This window comes from Didymosphaeria variabile (assembly GCF_027946475.1).
Source record: "Didymosphaeria variabile strain IMI 356815 chromosome Unknown scaffold_9, whole genome shotgun sequence".
NCBI lineage: Eukaryota > Fungi > Ascomycota > Dothideomycetes > Pleosporales > Didymosphaeriaceae > Didymosphaeria > Didymosphaeria variabile.
The window spans coordinates 1,473,590-1,486,293 of NW_026611628.1; the positions used below are offsets into that span (position 1 = coordinate 1,473,590).

The 12,704-nt window shown below is 56.6% G+C and overlaps 6 protein-coding genes across 6 annotated transcripts; 3 read left to right on the top strand and 3 right to left on the bottom strand.

Moving 5' to 3' along the window:
• Nucleotides 1-443: 443 nt before the first annotated feature.
• On the bottom strand, nucleotides 444-1,467 carry N0V89_011811 (uncharacterized protein; the record flags this gene model as incomplete). The annotated part of the gene is made up of 2 exons (XM_056220537.1): nucleotides 444-1,086; nucleotides 1,136-1,467. 2 exons carry the CDS (start codon nucleotides 1,465-1,467, stop codon nucleotides 444-446), a joined length of 975 nt encoding a protein of 324 aa, XP_056065840.1.
• Nucleotides 1,468-1,661: 194 nt separating this feature from the next.
• On the top strand, nucleotides 1,662-3,962 carry N0V89_011812 (uncharacterized protein; the record flags this gene model as incomplete). Its single annotated transcript, XM_056220538.1, has 4 exons — nucleotides 1,662-2,119; nucleotides 2,163-2,359; nucleotides 2,526-2,550; nucleotides 3,068-3,962. 4 exons carry the CDS (start codon nucleotides 1,662-1,664, stop codon nucleotides 3,960-3,962), a joined length of 1,575 nt encoding a protein of 524 aa, XP_056065841.1.
• Nucleotides 3,963-5,211: 1,249 nt separating this feature from the next.
• On the top strand, nucleotides 5,212-5,835 carry N0V89_011813 (uncharacterized protein; the record flags this gene model as incomplete). Its single annotated transcript, XM_056220539.1, has 1 exon — nucleotides 5,212-5,835. The coding sequence occupies one exon, from the start codon at nucleotides 5,212-5,214 to the stop codon at nucleotides 5,833-5,835; it is 624 nt and encodes a 207-aa protein (XP_056065842.1).
• Nucleotides 5,836-5,881: 46 nt separating this feature from the next.
• N0V89_011814 (uncharacterized protein) lies at nucleotides 5,882-8,108 on the top strand (the record flags this gene model as incomplete). Its single annotated transcript, XM_056220540.1, has 2 exons — nucleotides 5,882-5,885; nucleotides 5,959-8,108. 2 exons carry the CDS (start codon nucleotides 5,882-5,884, stop codon nucleotides 8,106-8,108), a joined length of 2,154 nt encoding a protein of 717 aa, XP_056065843.1.
• A 420-nt stretch (nucleotides 8,109-8,528) lies between these two features.
• N0V89_011815 (uncharacterized protein) lies at nucleotides 8,529-9,383 on the bottom strand (the record flags this gene model as incomplete). Its single annotated transcript, XM_056220541.1, has 1 exon — nucleotides 8,529-9,383. The coding sequence occupies one exon, from the start codon at nucleotides 9,381-9,383 to the stop codon at nucleotides 8,529-8,531; it is 855 nt and encodes a 284-aa protein (XP_056065844.1).
• Nucleotides 9,384-10,582: 1,199 nt separating this feature from the next.
• N0V89_011816 (uncharacterized protein) lies at nucleotides 10,583-11,216 on the bottom strand (the record flags this gene model as incomplete). Its single annotated transcript, XM_056220542.1, has 2 exons — nucleotides 10,583-10,924; nucleotides 10,974-11,216. 2 exons carry the CDS (start codon nucleotides 11,214-11,216, stop codon nucleotides 10,583-10,585), a joined length of 585 nt encoding a protein of 194 aa, XP_056065845.1.
• Between the last annotated feature and the right edge of the window lie 1,488 nt (nucleotides 11,217-12,704).

The following is a 12,704-nucleotide window of genomic DNA, read 5'->3' on the forward strand; positions in this document are numbered from 1 at the left end:
TGAGTCTTCTTTGGTGGTGGACTTTCGTCGTTGCCTCTTTCACTGCTGTTGTAGCGGGCGGTACGTCTCGTTTGGTGTTGGACTTGGAAAAGAGGGAGGGCGGCGAGCTTGGGGGAGGAGGAGAGACGAGACACAGTGAGACATGGCTGCGTCAAGGTCAAGGACTTGGCGATGCTGCGTTGCCATCACGCCAAACTCTGTGTAGGGGCGAGAGAGGTTCGGCCACGGCTGTGCAGTGAGCTTGGTTGGGAGGTGTCAGGCTCTGGAGGAGCAACTAGAATGTGAGGATCCATAATCATACATGCAAGCCACGAAAGCGCTACACTCAAGAGGAGTTTGAGGACTTGTGTTGTTTCACGTGCATGAAAAGAATGTGTAGATTGTACTATGTACACCCATGGGAAGATCACCCTAGGGGCCCCGGCGGTCGGGTCGGCCCGTGACTAGCTCGATCCTAGCTCGATCCCCTCGACGACACATGCTCCCGCACGTTGCTCGTCCTCCCTCCCCTTGCGCCGTGGCCTCGTCGAACCCTTGCTCGACTTAGGGCCCGATCGGTTGTTACCCTGCTCTCCAATCGCCCACCCTAATAGCTGAGCAGGTTTCGGTGGCGCGCGGGGCCGGGGGATGCGTCGGGACAGCTCCTCGACGGTGATGGGGTCGCTCTGGCGGTCTCGCTCGCAAAGATCGATCAGCCGCGCATAGAGGCTCTCGACGTCTGCGCAGGAAAAGTCCTCCACATTGTGCTCATCCACGCCCCATAGCTTGGATACTTGAGAAAACTGCATCCCATTGTGCCTCATACGGCCGCCACACAGCGCCTCCATATCCCTCGTTGACATGGCATAAAATGCCGAATCCATTTGCAAGACGACAAGAGAAGGACGCCCTGTAGCAAATACTTGGTACAGCGCGTGGCTGGCGTACTGGATGCAGTGTACACGGTGTGCAGACTGCCCCTGGGCTGGGGGATTCAGGAGCCCATCGCAGAGCAGATAGCGGGCACGATGAGGGGTCTTTCGAAAGCGCTCACGCGCCTCACCACTCCAGCGGTAGTCCATGTACGTGATGGTGGGAAACGTCGGTCTGCGGTTGGTCAGCATCTTCGGATTCGCATGGCAACGGGCCATCTCACTTGGTCGTCTCCGCCATCCTGTCTGGTGGGACTTGCTGAGGCACTGCAGGCTCCTCCTCTTTCTCCATCCTCTTCCTCGTCTTCTTGTTCTCCTTGCCGTGGTTCGTGGTGTCACGGTCATTCTTGAGGCGATCTCGGTTGGGAAAGTGCCAGAAGAAGCCTCGTCCATGAGCGACTGCGATTTCGTTCAGCGCCATAACCGTTACCTCGTTGGCTCGGAGGCCTGTCGTCGTCGTCCCATCACCTGCGTTGTCTCGAACGACTTGCTGGACTTGGCTCTGATACGAGCTTTTGACAAAGGTAAAGTCTAACGGCAGTTCCTGCAGCAGCATCGCAAAAGTTTTCCGTGCGGGAGCGATTTGGAGTCTGGTGCAGGTGCATGTCATGTACCACCAAGGGAGCAAACGAGTCTGGTGCAGGTGCAGGTCATGTACCACCAGGGGGGGGAGCAAACGGGTCGGTGAAACCGCGCACATGGCTCCGTTCCCCACGTGGATCCCGCAACCTCACCCATCGCTGCTCCAACATGCTCGTCCACACCAAAATGGAGCCATCACCCATCGTCGAACAGCTGGAACGTCTGGGAGACAGGAGCGCCCCCGATCGCTCAACGAGGGTGATGCGAGGCGTCTGCGAAGCCTGGGACCGCATCCAACACACGGCAGACGAAGCACTCGCACACACGCTGATCCGATTGCTGCAGGACCTCGATGACCTGAGCCTCGCACGCATGGTCCTACCTGCCTTGCGCTATGGCGCCGACCTCCCAGAGAATGCATGTGGCCTGCAGCGCCGCGTCGTGGAGATGACGGCCGATTCGCGAGCGATCCTGGACCGCAACACGCGGTGCACGCAGCGCGCCTTTGACCACCCTTACTACCTGCAAGAGAAGGAGGTGCTGCAAGAGGCAGAGATGCATAGGCTGGGCCTCATACTCTACGGCACCGAGACCCTGACGGACCGCGAATCGCACCACCTCCGGCAGTGGTTGGCCGAGTGTCCTGTGGACGCCTGCGATGGGCCGCAGAGGAGCCCCGGACCTGCGCCGCCTGGGCTCGGCAGCACCCCCCGGTGGCGAGGCGCCGGAGAAGCGTGCACTCTGCGAGGCAGACGCCCACGTCCTCCGCCTGCTCCTCTTCAGCGGCAGGACCTTGACCCAGCCCGAGCGAGGGGCGGTCATGGCATGGCTCGAGCGGTGCCCCATGCAGGGCGCGCAAGCTGGAGGTCGGTGGCCGCGCTCCACGTGTTTCGTCACGTTGCTAATTCGTCGGGCAGAGCGCTAATCTATACGTCGAGTGCAACGCATGTTGCGGGTCACCACCAGCATGGTGTACACGCAAAGGGGCAATTGCCTCTGATGCAGCAAGGTTATCAGGGCTGCCGAATGCAGGTCGCCTCCTCGGTATGAACATGAGGTACGTAACGCTACTCCACACCACGTTTGGGACCATGTTGATGGTGATGCAGTCGATACCACGTTGGCATCTGTCACTTTTGATCGCGCACACATCCTGCACACCTTGTCCTACAGATCATCTCTCGACTGTCTCGTGCCTTGGTGTTTCAAAGAAGCTGCCCGCCAAAAGACCGCGCAAACTAGCGTGTCTTGGGAGGAAAACTTGATCGTAAGAGACTCTTGGGCGATTCGCGGCTGTCTCGTGGCATGGCACTTTGTACGATGTCGTTTGTGTCTCGGCCATGTGGTTCACCGAGAGGGCGCAGACCAGAGTATCTTGAGGGAGAACCCCCTTCTCCCCCAGTTGTAAGAGCACAGTTGAAGCTCCAGCTATCCCTCCGTAGCAACAGAATACCCTCTGCAGAACCGCTTCCAGCCCTCTGCCCTCGTTCATTTCACAAACGTCTCCCAGCTTTGCACTTGATCCGTGTCTGAAACGATCCTCCCATCCATTGCAAAAAGAGAACGTTTCCCAGCCTTGCACGCGACGCTACAGCTCGCATGGCTTCCGTCCTGGCCGTGCTCGTCCCCACGACGGAAGACTCGCGCTGGGCCGTGGCGATGCCCAGCAATCGTATGCACAGCTGCAAGATTTCCGCCCTATCATCACCCACGGGAGAGCTGTTGAGCAGACATTACTCGCCTGATGACTCCGTCGTCATCTTTGATCTTGACCGTCTGAGGGGAGAGTCGGGGCTGTCGTTTGGCACCAGCAGGGCCAACCACGTCAGGATCACGGGTCAAGGTGTCACGGCCTCGCAACTCCTGCTATCCGTCGACCCCGCCACGAGGTCCCTGAGGGTGCACAATACCAGTACCGATAGGCTGGACGTGGACACGGGCAGACTTGTCGAGAAGAGCGTCCTGCGGGTGTATCGAGATGGCCATCAACGCAAGGTCGCACCGGGAGGCACGCTGGTTCTGGAGGACCGCTGCGACCTGGTGGCCGGACGCGACCACATCCACATGTTTCGCATCTTCATGCGCCCCGGTGTGCACGATGCCCTGTTCGACAGCAGGTTGGATCATTTCATCCGCAGTGCTCCCGGTAACGCCATTAACCTTTCCAGCTTGGGCGCGGTCCCCACCGCTACCCACGCTTCGGTTGCTGCGGACGGGGATGAGAGCCAGGCGACCGAATACAGCGACGTGGACGATCCAACCCTTGGCGGGTTCATCGTTGACGATGAAGACATAGAGACCGACGAGGAAGAGAAGCTGGAGACGGATGAGGAGGAGATGGAGGTAAAAGAGGATACGGAAGAGGACGAGTACGAGTTACAAGAGGATACGGACGAGGACGAATACGAGTTACAAAGAGGATACGGACGAGTCGAGTACGAGGTAGAAGAAGATACGGACGAGGACTAGGAGGAGCTGTCGAGAGGGAAGCCGTTGCCTAGGGCTGGGCTGCCACTCTTCTCCTCCATCTTCTTTGCATCCAACGGCTTTGCCGCATCGCTGGCGCTTCCAGCTCTATTCACCGTCCTTTTCTCGGGAGATTTCTGGCTTCTCTTCTTATGCATCCCCTAACACTCCCTTACACGCTGACCCGTTCTCACTTAACACCATCGCACCACCGGCAAGGGTTCGTCACTGTTTTGGTATCATCCCATGGAAAGAAAACTTGGTTATACACGTACCTCCTCAGCGACGGATTTCAAAAGGGGTAGTTTAGTTTTATTCTGATAGCGGTGCAAATTCCAATGAATAGGGTAACATTCCTTTACCCCAGCAACAATGTCTGTGGCTGTGCGACTGCACCGGTATACGTGTTAAATGTACCATAAGATGAACTGATTGAGGTACCGACACAGAGAAGCTGGCCAAGTAGTCTATATAGTGAAGTGGCTGGGAGTCACATGATTGAGCTTCAACAGTACAATTATGAATTGTCATGGTCTCCCGCGAGCAACCAAGGTAACGTCTGCGTGCACATGCAAAGCCAGATTTTGCTGGTGTGTAAAAAAGAGGGGTCCTTAGCTTCACAAGGCGATGGTGATTGTTGCTATAGCACAGGGCAAGCGCGACGATCGCGTTTTGTGTAACTTGGCCTCGTGGCTCGTCTTTGCTCACCTTTGCAACCCTAACCCACCCATGGTAAGCTTCTTCCGCAATACCTGGTTCATTGCCACGAGCGGAATACTCTTGACAAGAATTACATCGCATCGCACGTTACAAGTCATTGCGCAGATCCGCATCGCACGTCTCGGCACGGTAGAAAAAGCCACCAACGACAGCCACACGTTCCGCGCAGCCACCTCAACGTACGTCGGAGCGATGCCATCGCCTTCGACCAGACCATCTGTCGTTGTACGCCGGCGGGCAGTGTGAAGAGCATGGACAGCACGAGGCCATTTCCGTACGTCATGGTAGCTAGGAGGTGGCACGATGCCCACGCCGACGAGGACGCGGAAAGGCGCCTGAAAAGAGAGTAAGGTGCAAGGTGGAGTGGAATCCTGATAGGCCATGTCTCAAGGTTCGCGCACGCATCAAACGGCGCAATGGCACACGCAGCTGCTCGTCGGACACCCCTGAGCATCCTCGCCCACTTTGCAGACTTCACCTGCAGACGGAAGACAACCCACCCTTTGCGCAATCTTTCCTTGCAGTCGCCGCGATGGGCTCGTTTCCATCCTTTCTCCGCAACGTGGGCTCATCGTTTGAGAACCTAGTCACCGATCGTGACATCAACAGCGTCTCTGACCTCGCTCTTCGATGCCTCTCGGCCTGCATACCGTACGCCGCTTGGCATGCCGCCCGCTCCGCATTCGACCTGCTCGACGACTACTCGCGGGCCAACTGGGGTATCGGTCTGGACGGCCCGTGGTGCATCGTCGGTCTCCTCCTGGATGCCGTCCTCGCACCGCTTTTGGCGCCCGAGCACAGCGTGCTGCGACTTGCCTCCTTTTTGCTCAGCCTCAACCTCCTCGAAGGGAGCTTCCCCAGCAGGACCCAGCCCTGGCACTTTGTCGGCATCTTGGAGATTGGTCTCCTGACGCACTGGATGCAGTTGAAGGCACGGGATGAGGAGATTGCCGAGCTCGAAGAGCGGCTGCAGCACGAGATCGAGATGCTCTCGGCCGGCGGCGCCGGCAGCGTGCCGGCCACACCTCGTGCGTGTTACCCTCCTGGTGCTCCTCGCTCACGAGCGAACGGGTCTGCGCTGACTACTCACATGCTCACCAGCCCGCGGTCCTCCCTCCCACCTCAAGATCTACGATGCCAATTTCCCTCAAGGTAGGCGAGTCACCTTTTTTACTGCTGCACACTGAGCAGGATAACTACTGATGCGTTCCCAAAGTGAACGACGTCGCGTTTTATGACGGGCACCGTCGCTGGCCGAGCCCGCAAGAGCCGTCCGCAGGTGGCTCAGCAGCTGAAGAGGGAGTGCAGCTCGACGCACGTGAGTTTGACCACCCCCTTCCCCTCGAAGACCCGTCTCGACGTTTGCTGACCACGGATGTTGCAGCAACGCAGCCCCCAAGCATGACCGAAATCTACGACGCCCTCCCACCCGATGGCCTCTGCTACGAGCAGCTTTTGGAAAGATTTGAGGACCGTTTGGAAACCCACGACGCGTGGACTTTTGCTAGGATGCTGGCATCTGTTGGCCATTTTGACCGACGCACCTGCCGGGTGATGCCCAATTCGCGGGACAAGATTGTAGAAGATGGCCACCCTAACCCTAAACTATCCGAGCGCCTTGGGGAAGAAAGAGACATGTATTTGACCATCGAGAAGATTCTCAAGCGGACCGAGGTCCCCGCAGAGTCCAATCACGAGGCCCAGCTCATCGCGGACCGTCTTGCCGTCGAGGCCTCGCTCACACGATGCAAGGCTACGAACGAAGCGCTTGAGACGCAAAAGGTCGACCTCGAGGCGCAGGCTGCGGCTGCTGCAAAGGCGGAGAGCACACTTGCACAGTACAAGGCTAGGAATGAAGCGCTCGAGGCGCAGGCTGCGGCTGCTGCAAAGGAGACGGAGAGCACAGTTGCACAGTACAAGGTTAGGAACGAAGCGCTCGAGGCGCAGGCTGCGGCTGCTGCAAAGGAAACGGAGAGCACAGTTGCACAGTACAAGGCTAGGGATGAAGCGCTCGAAAGGACCAAGACCGACCTCGAGGCGCAGGCTGCGGCTGCTGCAAAGGAGACGGAGAGCACACTTGCACAGTACAAGGCTAGATACGAAGCGCTCGAAAGGACCAAGGCCGACCTCGAGGCGCAGGCTGCGGCTGCTGCAAAGGCGACGGAGAGCACAGTTGCACAGTACAAGGCTAGGAATGAAGCGCTCGAAAGGACCAAGGCCGACCTCGAGGCGCAGGCTGCGGCTGCTGCAAAGGAGACGGAGAGTACACTTGCACCGTACAAGAAGTGCAACGAAGCGCTCGAGAGGACAAATGCACAGTACAAGAAGTGCAACGAAGCGTTCGAAAGGACGAATGCACAGTACAAGGCTATGAATGAAGCGCTCGAGGCGCAGGCTGCGGCTGCTGCAAAGGAGACGGAGAGCACAGTTGCACAGTATAGGAAGTCCAACGAAGCGTTCGAGACGCAAAAGAACAACCTCGAGGCGCAGCTTTGCAAGGAACGCGACGATGCGAAGCAGCGCATAAAGGGCCTCACAAAAGCGCTTGGCAAACCGCGAGATAACCACCTGCAACGATTTCTTCGCATCGGCAACCATCCGCTACCTCCCCAGTTTGGTGAACGCGAGCGCTCCGAGCTGGTGGTGGATGAGAAGGGAGGCGAGGTCACGTTGCACTTCAACGACACGCAACATAGATTCCAGTTCGACCACATTTTCGATTCGATGGACGACGACGAAGTCACGGCAACCTTCCACCCGTACATTGAACACGTTGCCGATGGTGGATTAAGCGTCATCATGACCGATGGTCCATCTGCGAGCGGCAAGTCGCACACCCTCATGTGCGGTCGCCATTCAATCGCCCAAGAAGCTGGGCGCATCCTACTAGAACGCGCCGAGGATGGCGATGCTCACATCAAGATCAAAGCCGTGGAAATGCTGCAAGAAGAGACGAGGATCGATTGGATGAAGCCTTCTGAGCGGGAGCAATTTGGCATCGTGCTGGAAGACGAGGCGTACCACGTCACGTCCGAGGAAGGTGTACGAGCGGTGCTGCAGCACATTGAAGAGCACCGGACGGTCACTGGAACCAACATGAATAGCAAATCGTCCCGGAAGCACTTGCGGATCGAGATGTACCATGGGCCAGGTCGTCTCGTCTTGCTCGACGTCTGCGGTGCCGAACGCCCCAAGGACGTTGGCATGGCAGACGAGCATGGCACGCTGCACATCAATCGGACCCGGTCTGATTATCAACGCTGCATACAGTCTCTTCGCACGCCCAAGGGCTTTTACAGTGCCCCAAAACAATCGAGGGTAAGCAGACGGTACCGTTTACGAAATGCGCTGACCTTTTGCGTAGCTCGCTGCGTTTGTAAGCAACACCATGAAGAGCATCACATGTCCGCCCGCCGCGGATGGCTCTAGGCTCGGCGTATGGCCGATGGCGGTGCTCATCACGCATGTCAACCGTCACCATCCACCCAACCTCACGATCAGCCCGCTCCAATGGTCCCACGAGTCTGCCACGAGGCAGCCCAGGTCTTGATGTGTCTGTTGCCCTTTCCACGATACCCGATCACATCCAAGTCTCCGCTCAGCGGCCGAAACACGGCCGTTTGCACTCGAGGAAGACCAGTCTTTTTCGAGAGAACAAGGGGAAGGAGCTTAGTGGCAAGCGCTACAAATACGTCTGGATTCTATGAGAAACAATCAATTAAGCACATCTACTCAACGCTCCCCTCCCTCGCGCACTCGTACCCTCCAACGCTATCCCCTCCCTCACGCACTCTCCCCTCCAACGCTATCCAACACCGTGTCAGCCAGCCATTGCCTCCGCTTCCTTCATCACAGCGCACCACCCCCAACCCCCATGGGAAGCTCGCGACGGTTGATCCACTGCTCTTGATGCTTCCTGCAGCAGTGGTAGGTTGGTGGATCGCCGGATGCGTGCTTGCTCCATCTGCGGCAAGGCAGACCCTGATTTGTGACGCCCGTGCATTTGAAGGCGAGCGTTCCGTCGGGCCCCATTTTCGATTCGCTGCCCATCTCATTCTCTTCACCGTGGTCATCCTCTCCAAATCCATTGCCACCTTCTCGATCGATGCGCGGTCTTTGGACTTGATAAACGTTGGCTTCGCCCTCTTCGTCCCGATTCCTCTTGCCATCTACGGGCGTGGGAGAAGCTACGTTGCGGTCTGATGGGTTTCTGTAAAGCACCATTTGCCTATCAGACTCCTCGCTTGTAGGCCCAAGCTCCTCGATCCCCCCTTCGCTGTCGGCTTCCTCTGGATCTCCGAGAAGCAGGAAATAGATGCTCCGGGGCGTGCTGGCGTAGTAACGCCAAGCCGTGCGAGTGGTATCAAAGGCCGTTTCGATGCCGAGGGAAGTCACCCAGTTCAAGAAGGCTGGAGCATTCATGGATGCTAGCACAAGCTGCCGGGTCGCGTTGGTGACAATCTGCTGCACCCTAGGATCATGCAGCGTGTCCCATCCCATGTCGAAGGCGTTGCTAGCGATGGTTCTCATGACCTTACCTACTGTATTGACGGATCCCTGGGCAAAGACCACTATGACTCTTTCTAGATTTTCCGGAATGATTAGATAGAACGCGCCGTGCATCATACCGAGGGGACCGAGCACGCGTATCGCCGCCCCAGGAAGTGCGCGGGCAAGGGCAGATCGACCGTTTGGTTGCGCCATGGAGGCAAGTTTTGGTATCCTGATTGGCAAGTGTGCTGGCAGTGGCGAGGGACTTTCGCCGATACCGTTGTGCTAGCAGTGACGAGGGGCCGATGGATATACTTAATATGGGTGCTTGCTTGTGGGTGCCCTACGAGACAATTACTCGGTCACGATCAAGAGCTCGGGCATGTTTGGGTCCTTTGCTAGCTTCTACGTCCCTCGCTCGGTTTCTCATCGAACCTTTTTCTTCTATTTGCTCTGTTTTCGTGAGCTTGGTACGTAGCATAGGTTTGGCTGGAATAGAATGTCGAGAAGAATGTCTTTGGAAAAGGTGGCACCAGGGGAGCGACTACGATTCGTTTCATCATGTTCTACTCGCGTCTTTTGAGCAATAGCTTCTAGCATCCATATGCACCTACGCATGACTTTGCCTTTACACGTAACAAACTTTTGTCCATGGGGCCGAGAAAATGCGCACGAGGGGCTGTATAGCACAGACAACTACGTAATATAGCCCTACACCACTCACACCTTTACTCCTACACGCGCCGCTTCGTCAATCTTGGTTGGTTAAAGTCTGCAGAAGGCGTTTGTGGGTTGCGTCACCATACAATGTGGATTGACTCGTAGCGACCGTACATGCCTTTGAACGTTTAGCAAGTACCGCCCAACCCCTCTGGTGGCATCATCCGCACGCTAGGCAAGCTCACGTACATGGCATGGGTACTCCTGAGGCCGTGATCACCGTCAGGCAGGGCATCACAGCGAGGTCTAAGTAAGAGAGAGAGGGGTGTTCTATAAAAAACAATACAATATGCCACCTCCCACTGCAGGCGATTCTAAAGAGATTGCGACCACCTGTCTAACCATATAAAGCAACCATATAACAAATTAAGAGGGTGTGTCCCACGCCGACATGTACTGGCGGTGGTGCAAAGAAAGAAAAGCCATAGAGCATGCGACGCCGCAGGTGATAGCACGCCCACCGGTCTAACCACACAAAGCAACCATGTAACAATTCAAGAGAGTGTGTGTACCATGCCATCATTCACCAGTGGTGCTGGTAAGAAGAGAAGAGTCCAACGGTCCCTGTTCGTTGCGATTCGTAGCGCTGATCGAGAGGAGAATCATTCGAACATCGCCGTGTCCCACTGGAGAAGATGTCAGCAGGGCGCACCCAGACACCATGAACAAGCAAAACGCTCACGCTTAGGACACTACTCAAGTTCGATCAACGTCCACATGAAACCCACGAGCATGACCACAGTCAACACCTTCAGTCCGAGCTTCGCGCACACTTTGAAGCCGGCGAGCGACACCCACACGGTGAGAGCAATGAACGCGCTGATGAGCTCCTCGCGTCCGGGGAAAGCCGCGCGCAGGGCGCTGCAAACACGATTCAGCATCAGGCCCAGATCTCGGAGCAGGCGGGCGGCAATGTCGACTAGGGAGCTGAGCTGCGCCGCCTTGGCCCTCGCAGCGGCCTGGACAGCGACCAATTCATCACCGTCGACCACGCCGAGGTGCTTTCGGATCATGGAATCCAAGGTGTCCGCAATCTATCAGAGTCAGTCGCCTGCTGGGACTTTAGTAGGGTGCAACGCTTACCTTGGGACTCATCCAAGCCGCACGCACAGGAGCCAAAGGCTTCTTCGACCAGACGGTAGCGGACCAGCTCTTCACCAGCTCGAACGCTGTGATTTCGGCAGCCTGTTCCTTGGCCGCTTCGAACAGTTGGCGGATGGCGGGGGCGTAGCGGGTCGCGATGGCTGCGATCAAGGCGAAGCAAACGGGCTGATAGACGTATCCAACGATGCGGCGGATGGTGCTCGGGGTACCCCAGAAGGCCATCTTGTGCAAAAGGTGATGAAGTAAAGAGTAATGGGAAGAGAGCTCAAGTGTTTAAGGTAGTAGACGACGTGCAGTCAGGGACAGAGACGAGAGAGATGATCAGTATAACTGGCAGTGTTCAAAAAGGACTGCGATGCTGTAGCGGGATGCGGCTGGTCAAGTACATGCGGGAAAGCAATCAATTGCTGCCTGTCTCGGAACGCATGCGTCATACTGCAAGCCGGTAGGCTAGGCGACTGGATCGTGTAGGCGTGTGGGAGCAAACGGAAGGACATTGCCTGAGACTGTGGGTGCATGTGTGGGTGCACTGTGTGAGAGGGCTGGAACCTGAGCAAAGTTACAGGCACAAGGAAAGCTTGTTTCAACGACGTGGCCCGGGCGCGCACCCACAAACGACCTGACATACTTCACTTGTCAGCTCGGCAGAGTCGTCTGCCAAACCAGAGCATGCGTAAACTTGGCAAGGTACGCAAAACCTCATTGGAGCAGAACCTTTAATTGACCGAGTGAACATGTCACACAAGGCACGAGATGGAAATAGAGTTTAGAAAACGCATGGAAATTCATCACGTACGCCAATCTGCAAATGTTCCATGAAGCCGTCATATAGGATTCACCGCCCACTCCCGCGTCCGGTCAATCGACAACTCCGTGAGATGTGGCAAGAAGGAGGGTTTGAGAATGCTGATGATGCCAGCAAAGGCGAGAAGAGACGGAGACTCGGGGAGTTCATGCAACTGTCCTCGGAGCTTGTAGAAGACAAAGTGCAAGGCGTTCCACCGATCGACCGTTACGATTCAGGGCCTGACAAATGCGCCTCCAAAGATGTTGCTCTTCCGTTGTATCCCTCACCAAATGGATCAGGGTAGTCTGTCCGCGGTGAGGGTTGTGGGTACTGGCGTAGACTTGGCTGGAACACGCTCCTCAGCGCGCTCGCCAAGTCAGTGGCGTTGTGATGCTAGAAAGAAAAAAGCACAAAACACACTCGTCTATTCTCATCTGGTTATAGGAGAGAATGTACCCCTCTCTTACTTCTTCTCGTTTGCAAGATTCTTGAACATAGTAGCAGCGGCAACCACCTTCAATCGCCCATACTCTGTCACTTGGCTTCTGCGACATTGTGCGCGAGTTTGTCGTGTGTCTCGCGGAGATTCTCCTCCAGGGTTGCTACCTTGGCCGCCACGTCAGGTGCTACCACCTTCACCCTCTTCCTGGCTTGGTCCGCCCACTGGCCAATCAGGAACCTTTTTTTTTTTTTGCTTTTGATCGATGTTTTCCTATGAAACGTCCTTTGCCGACCGCTTGGCCGACGCCTGCTGGTTGGCAATGGCGGTGGCGTGGGCGTTTGGCACGCGAGTGGGCTGGGTCCGAACGCGTTTTCCGTCCGCCACCTGCGACACAGTCACGCCAAGTGTAGGTGCCGTTGGCAACATCGCAGCGACCTGCACCATCGATCAGACGATGGTGCACAAGAAGCGCAGACGAAAG